This window comes from Chiloscyllium plagiosum, unplaced genomic scaffold (genome assembly GCF_037043375.1).
Source record: "Chiloscyllium plagiosum isolate Xiang-an unplaced genomic scaffold, Cpla_swu_hap1 HiC_scaffold_4, whole genome shotgun sequence".
Taxonomy (NCBI): Eukaryota; Metazoa; Chordata; class Chondrichthyes; order Orectolobiformes; family Hemiscylliidae; genus Chiloscyllium; species Chiloscyllium plagiosum.
The window spans coordinates 58,261,062-58,278,651 of NW_028270142.1; the positions used below are offsets into that span (position 1 = coordinate 58,261,062).

At 42.4% G+C, this 17,590-nt stretch overlaps 1 protein-coding gene across 2 annotated transcripts in view; it reads left to right on the top strand.

Moving 5' to 3' along the window:
* Positions 1–17,590, top strand: part of tmem65 (transmembrane protein 65) — an 87,170-nt gene that overhangs the window by 64,358 nt on the left and 5,222 nt on the right. For both annotated transcript variants that reach the window (XM_043688531.2, XM_043688532.2), the window contains one exon: positions 584–689. In XM_043688531.2, coding sequence (XP_043544466.1) covers positions 584–689 — 106 coding nt within the window. The remainder of the gene's footprint in view (positions 1–583; positions 690–17,590) is intronic.

Genomic DNA, 17,590 nt, shown 5'->3' on the forward strand with positions numbered 1-17,590 from the left:
CATTTCACAGAATAATTTAGATTATGTAAAAGTCTTTCTCACTTTTCAAACTTATAATTTTTTTGCTTTGCAACCCTATTTACCAACTGTTGTGGTGTGCAAGAAATAGACGATGACTGTGAACTGAATTGAAGCTTGCAAATGCATTAAATTCAGACAGACAGTTGGACTAAACATTAGTTGAGATGGAAAGCAATACATTTTTGTGATGTTAGTTCAATACCAACTTGTCTGTGTTAAAGTCTGTCCCAATCAGATTGGTTGGAGTGAACATTCTTTTGAACTTGGACGTATTTGTAACATTCCTCCCATTTTGGAATATTATACAGTACACCATTTTTTAAAAAAAGGCTATAAAACTACCCTGCTGTCAGGGGCACAGCAGTTTTTTTTTTTATTCGCTTATGGGACATGGGCATTGCTGGCTGGCCAGCATTTATTGCCCATCCCTATACATACACCTGCATACATGAGCCTACTTTAAAGAGGTCTGGGAGTGAACTGCCTGTTGCATTCCCTCTCTAGGAATATGTGATTATGACTTAATATGTGATTAATCTAATACTATTTTTGACTGCTTCAGACTTGCAGGGTATGTGGAGGCTCTTGCATCAAGACTGGGTCTACCAAGTCCTGATCTAAACCCAAAACAGGCTGATATGTGGCAAACACGACTTAGCTCGCAGCTGGTGAGTGCTTAAATTTTCAGCTACTCCTATGCTATATTCCCTTTCTCTTTTCCATATTTCCTGATTACAAATATCTCAGCAGCCTGCCTTGTATGTTGGAAAATATTATATCTGAAGCCAAGCAAACTCCTGTCCGTTCTCATCAATTTACAGGCTCATCTTACAGGCTCCATGCTGCAGCTTACACAAAGCAGTTTGGTTAAGCTGCCTGCCATGAAAATCAGTTATGTTGGAATGAATTAGATTTTACTAAATGACTTTGGAGCTGGTAAAATTAATTAACAGGTTCCCATTGAACCTGTTAATCATCTGTATTGCATAACGAGTAACCCTTCTTTGGAAAAATAGGGGAAACTAGCACAGTTAACCTTCATGTTTAAATTATTTAAACTTCTCTGATCAGGTGTTTATCATCTTTTCATCGAAAGGCAAAAAAACGAGACACTAAATGTCATGCCATTAGTGTCATGGTAGAATCTGAGTGCTCACAAGCTATCTTCATGTTTGTCTGGATGTGAAAGTCAGCTGAGAGATCGATAGGAACAGGAAAAGATGAATCAATCTCTTGAGCCTGTTCCATCATTCAATAAAATCATGGCTGTCTGTATCTCCAATCAATCTACCCTCCCTTATTTCATAACAGTTTAAAATTTGAATTGATCTCACCTCAACAGCTTTTTCTGGGCAGAGGAAGTTCCAGACTTCCATTATCCCCTTGTATGAAAAAATGCTTCCTGTCATCACCCTGCATGTACTCACTATAATTTCGAGGTTCTGCTCTTGACTGCTGCCAGAGGAAATAGTTTCCAGCTATTAACTTGATCAAATGTTGAACCACCTTAAACGTTTCAATGAGATCTTCCTTTAAGTTTCTACCCAAACATTTTCTATGGGTGCACTGTACAAATTATCATCCTGAGTAACTCGTTTTACTCTGGTGGGTACAGGCAGATCCAATCAAAGACTGTTGTGACCCTTTCTTACAAAGGTAGGCCAGTCTTCAGTTGTTAGTTTGTCTAGACTGCCTCGGACCTTAAGTAATACAAGAGTGTACATCAAGCACGGAAATTTTCATGAATGTTGGCGGATACATCATTATCCAGTGACAATAATATGGCTGCTGGAAGGGCTATATTTATACCTGGGTCTGATTTGTTTTTCTCTTGTTTTGTTATGAAGATTATGTGACGAATTGTAATCGTACCCGCATGGTGTTTCTATTTTGGCAAAATGTGGCCATATTTTGAACTGGTGGAGACTGCTCGAGAACGTGATATATTTGGATCTCTGATTTGTATTTGACTACTGTGATATGATAGGCCAATGGCATTCTAATATTTGTCTTCAGTATAAGATGCAGTCTTTGAGGACAGATTTGTGTTAAATAAGGCTGGGCTCAGTTTTCTCTTAAGCATCAAACTTCAGTTGGGTTTCTTTTAAGGTGCTGAAGTGTTGCTGGTGATATCATGAGAACCATTCTATAAGATCATTTCATATATTGTTCCAGGTAGCCACTATTCTGCTTTTAACATCTTCAACAAATGATGTTGTGGAAGAGACGAGGGAAAGAATGCAAATGAATTAGTTCAGAATTGGAAATCTATTTTGTAAAGGTCGAGGAGAAAAATGGGGAGGTTATTGAATGAATGTGACAACCCTCAATAGTGGGAGAAAACCAACTCCCTTTTTTTTAAGGTGCTTAACTGTCCAACTTACCAGACACCGGGAAGGATTCTAAATGAAAAACCTCAGTCCCTTTTTTAATCCACATTGTACTTTGGTCAGAGTCCCCTATTTTTTGACTGTTGTCTAGCTACATCTGGACTATGTCTGCTAGAAATCTGGAGTCAGAAAACAGAGTCATGGTTACTATACTCTGTCACACCAGCAAATATCCTGTTGAGACCCTAACTCTACTGTCCCAGTACAAGTGACAGCTTTGAGACGAACAACTGGAAAAGTGAACTTCTGTTTGCAAAGAGATTCAGGTATCAACTAAAAGGCCAAAATTAAATAAAGGACCATTATCACACTCCTCACCCAAATACCTTTCTTTAAATCCTGGATTACGTCATCTAGACTGCGTCGTTCTTTGTTCTTTTCCTTTACCCCTTGTCCTGATAATATAGCTTCCATGAAATGGTCTGCTTGCTATAGTAGCATAGTGCTATGGTCGCATTGAAGCTCTCATGTACTGTTGGCATTGCTGAACTTGGCTGAAGTCTAGATCACAGTTGAAATGTTCCTCATTCCACAAGGATATGTTGGCAGAACATTAAGATATTTACTGACAAAGTAACGCAGTTATTATTTGTGGATTGACAGGGGCTGAATTCTCTTCAAGAAGACAAAGTTCAAAATAGATTTGGATTAGCATACCATCTCTTGAAATTTTATGAATCATGAAGTTGTTTCAGTTTTAAGGTTTTGTTTTGTGACATTTCATTATAGTATACCATCTAAATATTTATTTTCAGGGAAAGGTTAGATCCTTCTGAGGAGCTGATTTTTCTGATTTGCTGATTAAGCTATGCTGTGCACGTTAGACAATTTTCTGAACATGACTCATTTATTCCACCCTGACTTGCCCAAAAAAATTCAGTGAGCCATTTTGGATGACCATCTTGACACCAGTGCCTGAGGATGGACAGATTTCAGGATGTGTGATTATATGCTCAATGATCTTTGTTGTGTTGGGTTTTTACTTTTTTTTAAAAAAAATCCTAGTGAGCTAATCCAGTTTTTAAACCTGCTCAAAGCAGAGTTTAAATCAATTTAGACTTCAGAATTTTTCAAGGAATTAGCATAACTTTAAGATGAATTTAAGGTAACATAAATTGGTATGTAAATGATAGCAAGAAAAGATGCATAGGTTTATCCAGCATACATCCCCCCCCCCCCCCATGCTATTGCAATGTATTGTGTATTACAAATCACTCCACACTCACCCAGACTCATTGTAATCTCCTGGGGGAGCTAACTAATCAAATAAATGAAAACAAAGGCTAATTGGAAAGGGTAGCAATAACTGGAAAATTGACCTTTGAACCAACTGGGGCAGCCATCCAACATTAGACTAGGAGACCACCCTAGCCCTGATTAGTGTTATCATTGCAAGAAACCTCCCTTTTCCATGAGATGGTCTCTGCCTCAGCCTGAGATGGGTTCAGTTCTCGTGAATCAGTGTTCATCACATAATCAAACAGGTTCCAGATGTGCATTGTTCTGTGAAAAAAGCCATAGTTTCCCCCTTTGCACAAATTGTAAGAGCAATTCCTGCTCCTTGGCTAACTTGGTCAGTTCGTTAAATTGGTCTATGCAGTGACAATATAGTGTCGTCATTATCATTTAAACTGAAATTAAACCATTCCTAATTCTTTGCTTGTGTAATTGCAGTAATCCCGCTCCTGTAGCTAATTTTGATAATTAAACTGGAGAGTTACACTCATGGCTCTTCTATATCCAACATTGTATGCAATGAAGACCAGGCTTAAAAGGTGTTTTGTTTTTGGTGAGGGTAACATTTCCTTCAGTGGCTGTAATTTTAATTTAAAATACTTTGAAACTCCAAGAACCCTTGTACTACAAGTAAATCAATGAACGTAGCATGGAGTCAGTGATGGAATTTGCACCTCTTTTTATAATTAAGTATGATGTATCGGTGGAGATGATACTTAATGTGCACGTGTGTTTGAAAGGATTTAGGTTCTCGAGAACTTTACTGATCCCTTCCAGGAAATTGGACAATTTTGTGTTGTGAGGATTCCACTCTTTTTAATTTCAGTTTTAATTTTGGATGGCTTTTTAGCTTTCTCCTTTTAATATTATGTTCCTATGAATTGGAGGCAGCATATCTTTGAATTGTGAAACTGTTTTATTGCAGGCATCATTAATTTCAGCAGGTAGTTTTTCATGTCAGAAAGAAAAGAATCTGGTTACCACAACATCTAATGTAAATGGGCCATGTCAATTCTTTGTGGATAGCTGACTAGGCTCTAGGGTCTAGAATTGCTTCCCTTAAACCCCTCTGCATTGTTACATTCTTTACCTCCTTTAAGTTTCTCCCTATATCCTACCAGTTGTCTGAAAATCTTTTCATAAGGTTGTGTAAAATTTTGTTTGAATACATTCCTGTTAAAACCCCTAGGGTATTTTAGTACAATAAAGGGACTGTATGAATTTAAGTGATAAGAGTACCTCACAAGTCAGGCTTTTTATTTCCCTTGCACACACCTTGAAGCATTTTTTAAGGTTGCCTAATTCAGTTGAATAATTTTGTCCAGTACAAATGTAATTCAATTTTAAGATTGCCTGAACTTGCACTCAGAACTTGTCCGTCTAGATGGCGTGAAATGTTAAATTTCTCATTTGCATTCAACCTTCATTCCAACCCAAGACTCGGAAGTTTTGGATGACTAAAAGCATGACAGTTGCCTTTAACTATCATCATCTGACAAAAGACCCTAACCCCTTAAAAAGCCTGAATTGGCATTTAAACAAGGTATTACCATGTCATTTATATTTAATCTGCTTGAACAAATAAATTACTGGCTTAAAAAACTACATTATTTACATATTTGGCAAAAGTGCATTTTGTTTGTTTGTCTCCTGTGTTTGAAGTAATTCAGGATGGTATGAGCCACAGCAGCAGGAAGTCTTGATTCAGAGGAGGAATTTGTGTGGGTTTAAATTATAACTGGGAATAGGATTTGGGTAATGTGAAGTATGGCTGGGATTGAAAACTTGATAATCAGCCAAGCTGCAATTGGAACCAGAGGGTATTAACAGCAGAGGGTGGCCTCACGGATCAGTCTGACTTCAGTGTGATTGAAGATTCTGTGTTCAAGTCCAGCTGCAATTGCTTAGGCTGCAAGCGTTTGACAATAAAGATCTAAAGGGATGATCCACATTCTGTGGTTAACTAAATAAGGAAAGCATCAAACTTCAGGGAAAAGCATACACCTGCACAAAAGTGAATGGCAGATCATGTAATTGGTGAGAATATGAAGAACTGCAGAAAATGACCAAAGGTTCAATTGGGGAAAGAAATTGGAGTACGGGAGGAATACAGCTAGGAATTTTGAAAAAGATAGCCAGAGTTTTTGCATGCATTTTTAAAAAAGCAGTAGGGTATTGGTCCTTTCGAAAGTGAGAATGGAGAATATTAATAAAGATACAAAGAGCACTCCAGTACTTGCTGTAAATTATGAGGTAGAAAGGAGCTAAAATGATGAAGAAAGTGGACCAATAAATTATGGAGCTGTGGGTTGATTGTCTTTGGATTCCAGGAAGACTACATCCTAGGCTCAAAGACTTTTCTACTGAGAGAATTGTGACATTGGTGTTAAATTTACAGAATTATCTAAATTCAGGATATGTTCAATCAGTTTGGAGAATAATAAATCTAATCCTTCTATTGAAGAAGGAAGGGTGACAGAGAACAGGGAACAGGTTGATTAGCTTAGCTTGATGTCTGTTGTGAGGAACATTTAGTCAAGGTCATTTAAGAGATTATAACTTTGTACACACAAAAATTCAGAAGAGTCAGCATGGTTTCATCAGTGGGAAATCATGTTGAGTTTAATTAGACCTTTTTTTTGTTGAAGGAGTAAACTTTTGAAGTTTACAAGATTCTTTGGAGGTATGACTTCCAGGGGAGTCTAGGACCAGAGGGTGCAATCTCAGAATCAGGGGTCACCAAATTCAGACAGATGAGCAGGAATTTCCTCTCAGGGTAGTGAATCTGCACAATGTTTTACCACAGAGGACTATAGAGCTGGATCATTAAGTATATTCAAGGCTTGATAGACTTTAAATAAGTAAGGGAAGTGAGGGTTAATGGGATTAGGCAGGAAGGTGTAATTGAGGATTGTCAACCATGATCTCATTGAATGGTGAAACAACAGTCTCAATAAACTGAAAGGCCTACTTTTTCTTCTGTGTTTTATGGTCTTAGAGTAAAGTACTGTGGATAGAAAGGAGCCTGGAAGCATATTTGAATTTCCAGAAAACACTTGAAAAGGTGCCACACCAAAGATTATTATGGTAAATAAAAGCTCATGGTGGGGTGCGGATGTAACATATTAGCATGGATAAAAGGTTGGCTGGCTGAAGTACGGTATGTAGAAATGGATTTTTTTTCCTGGTGTAGGATGTCATAAGTGGGCTTTAACAATTTACATCAATTACTTAGTTTAGGGGAACAAAAACATGAGAGAGAAATTTGTTAACAATATATAGAAAAGTATGTTGTGAAGAGAAATAGGTTGAGTTTTGGGGCAAAACTCTGGCAGATGAAATCTAATGTGGGAAAATGTGAAATTGTTCTCAGGCAGGAAAAATGGTAAAGCAGAAGAATGATTGATTGTAAATTCAGAGGTGCAGAGAGAGTTTAGGTGTGCAGGAGTTAAACGTTGTTCATATGTAGGTGCAGCATGTAATTGAGAAAGTTAATGGGATGCTAAACTTTAAGAGGAATTGAACATAAAAGTAAGGATTTTATGCTTCAGTTATATAGAACATGAGAAATTGAGTTAGATTTTATTGTCATGTGCACTGTAGTTCAGGGATACAAGATTACACTGAAAAGTGTATAAAGTCACCATTCCTGGCACCATCTTAGGCATAAAGGTACCGAGGTACAGATTCTTATGTACAAAGTAGAAAAAGAGGAAAAAAAGTTCCAAGTTCAACATTACAGTCCTTCTCACAGGCCTCGCAATCCTCAGAAGGGCTTGGTCTCCTTCGTGCTGGGCACTTATATCTCTCTCCCCATGCTGGCTAGATCTCCCTGCCTTTGATGGTGCTGCAGATGCTGGGAGACCTCGGGTTGTGTATTCACGCCACCATCTCGGGCTGCCTGCTCACGCCATATCTTGAATGCAGTGCGTAGTTGTGGTCTCCATAATTAAGGAAGGATAAACACTCATTGGAAATAATTCAGAGAAGGTTGACTAGATTGATACAAGAAAGAAGTGTATGGTTGTATGTGGATACATTTGTCAGGCTGGACTGGGCTTGTTTGCACTGGAGTTTAGAAGAATGAAAGATGACTTTGTTGAAGTGTATAAAATCCTGAAGGGTCTTGACCAAGTGACTGTAGAGAGAATGTTTTCTCTTATGTGTCAGTCCAGAACCAGGGAACACAGTTTTGAAATTTGAGGTTGTCCTTTCAGGACAGGTGAGGAGAATTTTTTTTTTTCTGAATGTAGTGCAACTTTAGGTGATGGAAGCAAAGAGGTTTAAAGTTAGTGGCACCTTGATTCTTGTTGGGCAAGTGGATTAAAAACTTTCTGGGGTAAATGGGAATGTGGGATACAAAATCCAAACAAATCAGCCATGATCTTCCTGAATACTGGAGCAGGCTTGAGGGGCAGAATGGTCTACTTTTACACCTTTTTCAAATGTTTGAGCAGGCTAATTGGGCTGAATGGCAGCCTTCAGTTCCTTTTTCTTCATAACCTTCTTTATTTATTAATGATTTGGACAAAGTTATAGACAGAAGTTTGTAGATGATATCAAGATAGGAGACCTAATAAGTTGTACTGAACAGATGGCAGGTAGTTATAAAAGGAACATATATAGTTTGAGTGGGCAGTAACATGACAGATGGAATTCATGTGTGCGGTCATCAGCTTTGAATCCAAAAAAGAGATATTGGAATACTTACCAAAAAGCAAGAGGCTAAGCACTTCAGAAGAGGAAATAAACACAAATTATTCAAATTTTCTGTGCACTCTCACAAAATAAACAACAAGCAAAGCAGATGGATGTTGGCTTTTATTTCAAGAGATCAAAGGGAGGAAATTGTTCTTCAGTTGGACAGAGCTCTGATTAAACTCCATCTGGAATCTTGCTTTGGTTTTAGACACCATTCCTCAGCATCAAATTGATCTCCAGAGGCTCTTCCTCACTACATGTAACATCCTCTTCACTTGCAAGTTGCTAAACATAGTTGTGCACACGTGTGAATTTGACAATATCCGTATTGTACAAAGAAATACGATAAGCCTCAAAAACTATCTTACAGGGACTGAACTCGCATTATCACTGACATCAGAGTATGTTGTGGCAAACTGACTTGGTCTTCTACATCTGAGAAAAGCTACAGTACAAGTTAAAAAGTTGTGAAATCAAGTTCCAAAAACCTTGACTTGTATTCATTTAGCTGAGAATATTGAGATATTTAAGATAAATAAGGTAGTATACTTGATGTAGTCTATATGGATTTTAGCAAAAGCCAGTTCAGTTGGATTTGTTGGATCCAGCTTCAAGTGGGAATTGAGGCCAGTTTGTTATCAGTTTCTAGACTTCCAGTTGACACCTGTGGTTGGTATTTACTACTTGTCCCAGTTGTAGTCAGTTGAAAGAGCAGTAGAGCATTTTCACTCACTAATTGCTCAGAATGTCATTCATGGGCATCAGCATGATGTGTACCGTACTCAGTTGTGGGAGAAACATCAATGAAAAAATGCAGCCAGCTTGCTCACTGCAAATTTCAAACGTTATGTGAAAAAGCAGAAAGATGAAATTTAGAGAAAAATAACATATAAAGCATAGATTTGCTCTGAAATGAGACATTACTTATATTTAGACGTTTCTCTGGATTTCGAAGTTAATGTTTCAGGATGGTGTGCCTATTTCAAAACCTTAACTCTACCTTCCCTCAGTTTCTTCTCCTCATCCCCCTGCATCTCTTCACCCCAGGCTCCCCTCTCTCTCGGTTTTCTGGTGAAAAACCATCATTGACTCAATCTTAACTCTGCTTTGTTTTGTTTCTCTAATCTTCAGTTAACTTGATTCTCTTTAAACACCTTAATATTTTCAGCTTAATGTTGTCAGACCTGCTAAGTATTTTGAGCAATTTTTGTTTTAATTATAAAGATGATGCAGGCTGAGAGTCGGCTCCTCACAGAAACAAGGTTCCACATAGGCACCCAGCTGGAAATTAAAGAGCATGTGTTCCAAGACAAGTTCGTGTGCTGGATCTAAAATTAGCTCAGCAACAGGAAGCAAAATATTGTCATGGATGAGTGTTTGTGCCCGGAAGGTTATTTGCACTGGAGTTCTACAGGAGCTTAGTGGCTCTCTGTCCCTAGATGGTCATAGTGTCTAGTAAAGAATTTAACGTGACTGTAGGGGTATGATGAAGAAATTCAGAAATGATTGATGTGGTTTGTGATGAATAAATCTATAGACTGGAAGACTAACATTGAAAAAAAACCTCAAAAGACCTGATCAGGTGCACTCTAGAACTCAGGGAAGCTAGGGGAGTTATTGCTGGGCCCTTTGCTGAGATATTTGTATCATCGATAGTCACAGGTGAGGTGCCAGAAGACTGGAGGTTGACTAATGTGGTGTCCTTACTTAAGAAAGGTGGTAAAGAAAAGCCAGGGAACTATAGACCGGTGAGCCTGACCTCAGTGGTGGGCAAGTTGTTGGAGGGAATCCTGAGGGACAGGATTTATATGTTTGGAAAGGCAAGGACTGGCTAGGGATAGTAAACATGGCTTTGTGCGTGGGAAATCATGTTTCACTAACGATTGAATTTTCTGAAGAAGTAACAATGAAGATTGATGAGGGCAGAGCGGTGGATGTGATCTATATGAATTTCAGTAAGGCATTCGACAAGGTTCCCCATGGGAGACTGGTTAGCAAGGTTAGATCTCATGGAATACAGGGAGAACTAGCCATTTGGATACAGAACTGGCTCAAAGGTAGAAGACAGAGGGTGGTGGTTGAAGGGTTGTTTTTCAGATTGGAGGCCTGTGATCACTGGTGGACCCACCAGTATCTGTGCTGGGTCCACTACTTTTCGTCATTTGTATAAATGATTTGGATATGAACATAGGTGTTATAGTTAGTAATTTTACAGATGACATCAAAATTGGAGGTGTAGTGGACAGTGAAAACAGTTACCTAAGATTACGAGAGGATCTTGATCAGTTGGGCCAATGGGCTCAGGAGTGACGGATGGAGTTTCATTTAGATAAATGAGGTGCTACATTTTGGAAAAACCAATCAGAGCAGGACTTATACACTTAATAGTAAGGTCTTAGGGAGTGTTGCTGAACAAAAAGACTTTGGAGTGCAGGTTCATAGCTCCTTGAAAGTAGAATCACAGGTAGATAGGATAGTGAAGAAGGCGTTTGGTATGCTTTCCTTTATTGGTCAGAATATTGACTACAAGAGTTGGAAGGTCATGTTGCAGCTGTACAGGACATTGGTTAGGCCATTTTTGGAATATTGTGTGCAATTCTGGTCTCCTTCCAATCAGAAGGATGTTGTGAAACTTGAAAGGGTTCAGAAAAGATTTACAAGAATGTTGCCAGGGTTGGAGGATTTGAGCTATAGGGAGAGGCTGAATAGGCTAGTGCTGTTTTCCCTGGAGCATTGGAGGCTGAGAGGTGACCTTTAAAGAGGTTTATAAAGTCATGAGGGGCATGGATAGGATAAATAGACCAAGTCTTTTCTCTGGGGTGGGAGAGTCCAGAACTAGAGGGTATAGGTTTAGGGTGAGAGGGGAAAGATATAAAAGAGACCTAACGGGCAACTTTTTCAGAGGCTGGTGCGTGTATGAAATGAGCTGCCAGAGGAAGTCTTGGAGGCTAGTACAATCACCACATTTAAAAAGGCATTTAGATGGGTATATGAATAGGAAGGGTTTAAAGAGATATGGGCCAAGTGGTAGCAAATAGGATGAGATTAGATTAGGATATCTGGTTGGCATGGATGAGTTGGACTAAAGTCTGTTTCTGTGCTGTACATCTCAATGACTCTATGATTATGACAATGGATTGACCCTGTGGGCAGAAAAGAAGCAGTGAAATTCAGTCCAAGGAAGTGTGAGCTAATGGATTTTTGGGAGGGTGAAGGAGTTGAGGAATAAATGTAAGGTACAGAGAGATTTAGAGAGCAGAGGACTGTGGTGTGTGCCTGTATGCAGATCCCTTAAGATATTAGGGCTGGAAGGTAAGATGATTAAGAAATGAAATATTTTCCTTCATTGGCAAATGCAGGAATTTTGTGCTAGAACTGTATAAAATGCTAATTAGATTGCAGCTAGAACACTGTACAATTCTAGTTACCACATCGCAGGACAGATGCGATTGTACTTGAGCAGGATCAGAGGAGATCTACAAGGATGTTGCCTCAAATGGAGAATTGTAGCAATGAGGAAAGATTGGTTATGCTAGATTCATTCTTTGGGAAAAAACGAGATTGAGGGGCGATTTAATTAAGGTCTACAAAATATTGAGAGGCTTTGAGTTTTTGGACCTATTTCTCTTAGAGAAATCTATAATGAAGATACATAGATATAAAGTAAATGCAGCGTGATTGGAAGGGATTCTGGATCAATGGTGCTGGAAGAGCACAGCAATTCAGGCAGCATCGAGGAGCTTCAGCAAAATCGACGTTTCGGGCAAAAGCCCTTCATCAGGAATAAACGCAGAGAGCCTGAAGTGTGGAGAGATAAGCTAGGGGAGGGTGGGGGTGGGGAGAAAGTAGCATAGAGTACAATGGGTGAGTGGGGGAGGAGATGAAGGTGATAGGTCAGGGAGGAGAGGGTGGAGTGGATAGGTGGAAAAGGAGCTAGGCAGGTCGGACAAGTCAAGGGGACTGGAATTTTGAAACTAGGATGAGGTGGGGGAAGGGGAAATGAGGAAGCTGTTGCAGTCCACATTGATGCCCTGGGATTGAAGTGTTCCGAGGCGGAAGATGAGGCGTTCTTCCTCCAGGCGTCTGGTGGTGAGGGAGCAGCGGTGAAGGAGGCCCAGCACCTCCATGTCCTCGGCAGAGTGGGAGGGGAAGTTGAAATGTTGGGCCACGGGGCGGTTTGGTTGATTGGTGCGGGTGTCTCGGAGATGTTCCCTAAAGCGCTCTGCTAGGAGGCGCCCAGTCTCCCCAATGTAGAGGAGACCGCATCGGGAGCAACGGATACAATAAATGATATTAGTGGATGTGCAGGTAAAATTTTGATGGATATGGAAGGCTCCTTTAGGGCCTTGGATAGAGGTGAGAGAGGTGGTGTGGGCACAGGTTTTACAGTTCCTGCGGTGGCAGGGGAAAGTGCCAGGATGGGAGGGTGGGTCGTAGGGGGGCGTGGACCTGACCAGGTAGTCACGGAGGGAACGGTCTTTGCGGAAGGCGGAGAGGGGTGGGGAGGGAAATATATCCCTGGTGGTGGGGTCTTTTTGGAGGTGGCGGAAATGTCGGCGGATGATTTGGTTTATGTGGAGGTTTGTAGGGTGGAAGGTGAGCACCAGGCGCGTTCTGTCCTTGTTACGGTTGGAGGGGTGGGGTCTGAGGGCGGAGGTGCGGGATGTGGACGAGATGCGTTGGAGGGCATCTTTAACCACATGGGAAGGGAAATTGCGGTCTCTAAAGAAGGAGGCCATCTGGTGTGTTCTATGGTGGAACTGGTCCTCCTGGGAGCAGATACGGCGGAGGCGGAGGAATTGGGAATACGGGATGGCATTTTTGCAAGAGATAGGGTGGGAAGAGGTGTAATCCAGGTAGCTGTGGGAGTCGGTGGGTTTGTAAAAAATGTCAGTGTCAAGTCGGTCTTCACTAATGGAGATGGAGAGGTCCAGGAAGGGGAGGGAGGTGTCAGAGATGGTCCAGGTAAATTTAAGGTCAGGGTGGAATGTGTTGGTGAAGTTGATGAATTGCTCAACCTCCTCGCGGGAGCACGAGGTGGCGCCAATGCAGTCATCAATGTAGCGGAGGAAGAGGTGGGGAGTGGTGCCGGTGTAATTACGGAAGATCAACTGCTCTACGTAGCCAACAAAGAGACAGGCATAGCTGGGGCCCATACGTGTGCCCATGGCTACCCCTTTGGTCTGGAGGAAGTGGGAGGATTCAAAGGAGAAATTGTTAAGGGTGAGGACCAGTTCGGCCAAACAAATGAGAGTGTCGGTGGAAGGGTACTGTTGGGGACGTCTGGAGAGGAAAAAACGGAGGGCTTAGAGGCCCTGGTCATGGCGGATGGAGGTGTAGAGGGATTGGATATCCATGGTGAAGATGAGGCATTGGGGGCCGGGGAAACGGAAGTCTTGGAGGAGGTGGAGGGCGTGGGTGGTGTCTCGAACGTATGTGGGGAGTTCCTGGACTAGGAGGGATAGGACAGTGTCGAGGTAGGTAGAGATAAGTTCAGTGGGGCAGGAGCATGCTGAGACAATGGGTCGGCCAGGGTGGTCAGGCTTGTGGATCTTGGGAAGGAGGTAGAACCGGGCAGTGCGGGGTTCCCGGACTATGAGGTTGGAAGCTGTGGGTGGGAGATCTCCTGAGGTGATGAGGTTCTGTATGGTCTGGGAGATGATGGTTTGGTGATGGGGGGTGGGGTCATGGTCGAGTGGGCAGTAGGAAGAGGTGTCCTCGAGTTGGCGTTTGGCTTCAGCGGTGTAGAGGTCAGTGCGCCAGACTACCACTGCGCCCCCTTTATCCGCTGGCTTGATGGTGAGGTTGGGATTAGAGCAGAGGGATTGGAGGGCTGCGCGTTGAGGGTGAGAGGTTGGAGTGGGGGAGGGGGGTAGACAGGTTGAGGCGGTTAATGTTCCGGCGGCAGTTGGAAATGAAGAGGTCGAGGGCAGGTAATAGGCCAGCGTGGGGTGTCCAGGTGGATGCAGTGTGTTGGTGGTGGGCGAAGGGGTCCTCGGAAGGTGGGCGGGGGTCCTGATTGTGAAAGTAAGCTCGGAGGCGGAGGCGACGGAAGAAGTGTTCGATGTCACGGCGTGTATTAAATTCATTGCGTGGACGGAGGGGGATGAATGCGAGTCCTTTGCTGAGGACTGATCATTCGTCCTCAGTGAGTGGGAGGTCCGGGGGGATGGTGAAAACTCGGCAGGGCTGGGAGCTGGGAGTGGGGTCGGAGCCAGTACCTGGAGTGGGTGTGATGGTGGGGGGAATGGGGGTGGAGGCATGAGCAGGGGTAGTGCTCCCCTCGGGGTTCTGGGGGGTGGGGATAGTGACAGTGGGGTCTGTGGGGGGCGTGTCAGCAGAATGCAGGTGAGTGGCGCTGGTGGGGGCGGAAGTGGTGGCAGACACGGCAGTAGGGGTGGCGGACGTCACTGAGCATGTGGCATCGGCAATGATGTGAGGGGCGAAAGTGGCTGTGGGAGTGGCCATAATGGGGGCGGAAGTGACATCATCAATCAGCGTGGGGGTGGCAGCTGCATCAGCCGCATGGCTAATGGCGTTTCCGAGGCCAGGGGAATCTTCTGGAATGTTTGAGGAGCGCTGGTTATGGAGGTGGGTGGATAAAAGTTTGTTGTACTTACAGTTTTTGATGTTTGAGATGGAATTGAAATACTGTTTGTTGAGAGTATGGATTCTCCTGAGGATGTAGTACAGAGTGGGTCCTTTGCAATTCTGAGAGAGTGTGGCCCTCAGCTGAGGCAGGGCAGACTGTAGAGAGGTTAGGTGCCGGCGTGTTGCTGCAAGCGTGGAGCGGAGGATCTTGAAGGAGAACTGTTGCTGGTGTTTTTGAATCTGTAGTCTGTACTGTTTGTCCTGTTCGGGTCCGAACGCTGCCGGTTTGAAGGTGGTCCGGAGTCCGTGTGGGATGAGTTGGTTACGGAGGCATGCACTGAGGAAGCAGATGTGGCTGTAGTAGTGGGTTTGTTTCACGACATGGTTGAAGAGCTTCAGGGCAGAGGACATGACCTGGGAGTTGCAGTGGGAGAGGGACTCCCTGAGATTCTTGTAGAGAGAGAAGGAAAACTTCTTCAAGGCAGGCATCCTTGCAAGAAGTGATTGGAAGGGAGTTGAGTACATTTTGTTATCCACAGGGTGATGGGGTTATGAAACCCAAGTACTTATCTAACTTCCCTGAAATGCATCCTCACCATTTGCTTTAGTCACCTCATGTGATCGTGAATTCTCTATTTTCATCCCCCTGCGTAGGTTAAGACAAAATTTCCTTGACATTTCTCCTGAATTCATCGTGGATATCATTATGTCCATCCTAGACTTGGGACCTCATAGATTTGAGCTTCTCCACGTTTCAAAACATTTTTTTTTTGTCAGACAAACCACTTTTTGGTTTCTTTTGCACTAATTGGGTCATCTCTCAATCTTCTGTTTATTGGAGAAACTATTTTCAGGGTTATCTAGTGGGAAATCCAGATCACAGGGGACATGATCTTAAAATAAGAGCAAGGTCATTCAGGAGTGAAATCAGGAATGTATGTGCTGTGGAATTCTGTTCCACAAAAGGCTGGGTCAGTTAAAATTTTCAATCTTGAGGTCTGTGGATTTTCATTAGGAAAGGGTATAGTAAGATTGTATGTAGATATGGCTACAGGAATGTATCCTTCCTGATCCCCCTTGACTTGTCTACAGTCTTAGATGTGATTGATCACATCACTGCCATTCACTTTCTTTCTATCACCCAACTGATCTTGCCTGTTTTTATCCTTATCTATCTCGTCCTAGACAGGGGAACATCTGTAGTGCCTCCCTTGTGGAACCTTGTACCATTGCCTTGGACTTCTGCCAAGGATCAACCTTTGCCCCATTCTTTTATTTCTCATCCACATGATGCCCAATCAACATCACCCAGAAACATGTCAGATTCCACATGACCGGGAACCAGACCCCAGCGCTCTTGACTCCTCTACACTTTCTAGAATGCCATGCTGTCATAATGGGGTGAACAACCGTTTCTTCCATTTGAAATTCTGACCGGGGACAATGATGGCCTAGTGGTATTATCATTGGACTGTTAATCTGGGAACTCAACTTTGAATCCCCCCACAGCAAGTAGTGGTATTTGAATTCAATAAAAGTCTGGAATTAAGAGTCTAATGATGAGCATGAATTGACTATTATTTGGTAGAAAATACATCACTAATGTCCTTGAGAGAAGGAAATTGCCATCCTTACCCGGTCTGGTCTACATGTGACTCCAGACCCACAACAATGTGGTTGACTCTTACTTTCCCTTTGGGCAACTAGGGATGGTCAATAAATGCTGGCCTCGCCAGGGGCGTGCTCATCCGATCAAATAATTAATTTTTAAAAATTAACAAGTCTTCAATCCCTGATGCATCTCCTCACCAACAACTCCATTCTTATGCTCAACCAGACTGTTTGCACATTTTTGTTTAACTATAGGTGCTATATAGAGTTAAGTGGATCGACAGCACATTGAGTCCAAATACAGTGCAGCAATGATCTAATGGAAATGCAGTGAAATCTCAAGGACCATATGGCCTCCTCCTGTTCCTATGATTGGAGGAATTACCTGGCCACTGCAAGGTCTCATTAATATCATTTAGTATTCTCAGGTTTAACTTATGTTTGATTGGGACCTTGTTAAGAAGAGATTTAATGGTAAAGGTGGAGGACTGAGATTTAGCTGAACCCATGCTGCAGACTAAGAGCTGTAAATAGGGTCAGAATTGGGTAATATGAGATCTGATTGGTGCAATGGATAATGTTGTGATAAGTGAAGTTGGGTCTCAGTCATGGGTTGCGCAATTAGGATCAGCAGACCCTGTGAAGGGTAACTGGGATCAGGGAATGGGTATATATTTCTGATCAACCTATTCAGATATTTATTACACACCTGGAGCAGGTGGGACTTGAGCCTGGGCCCCCTGGCTCAGATGTAGGGACACAACCACTACACTGCAAGAGTCAAGGACCGAGAATGGGTACTATCCTGTTACGTTGGGGCAGAAGCTAGACTTGGAAGGTTTGAAGTAGGTTTAGTGGGTGAGTGTTCTGATTTGTAATTGGGGTCATGCCAGAGTGTTGAGCATTTTAATTAAGGCTGACCCTGGGCCCTGAGATAAAACTGGATGTGGGCATGAATGTGTGCATTTCCCCATCCAAACTGATTTCAATTTAATTCCTTCCCAGACTCCCTCACATTTGTTATTGATGTGCTGCCCCCT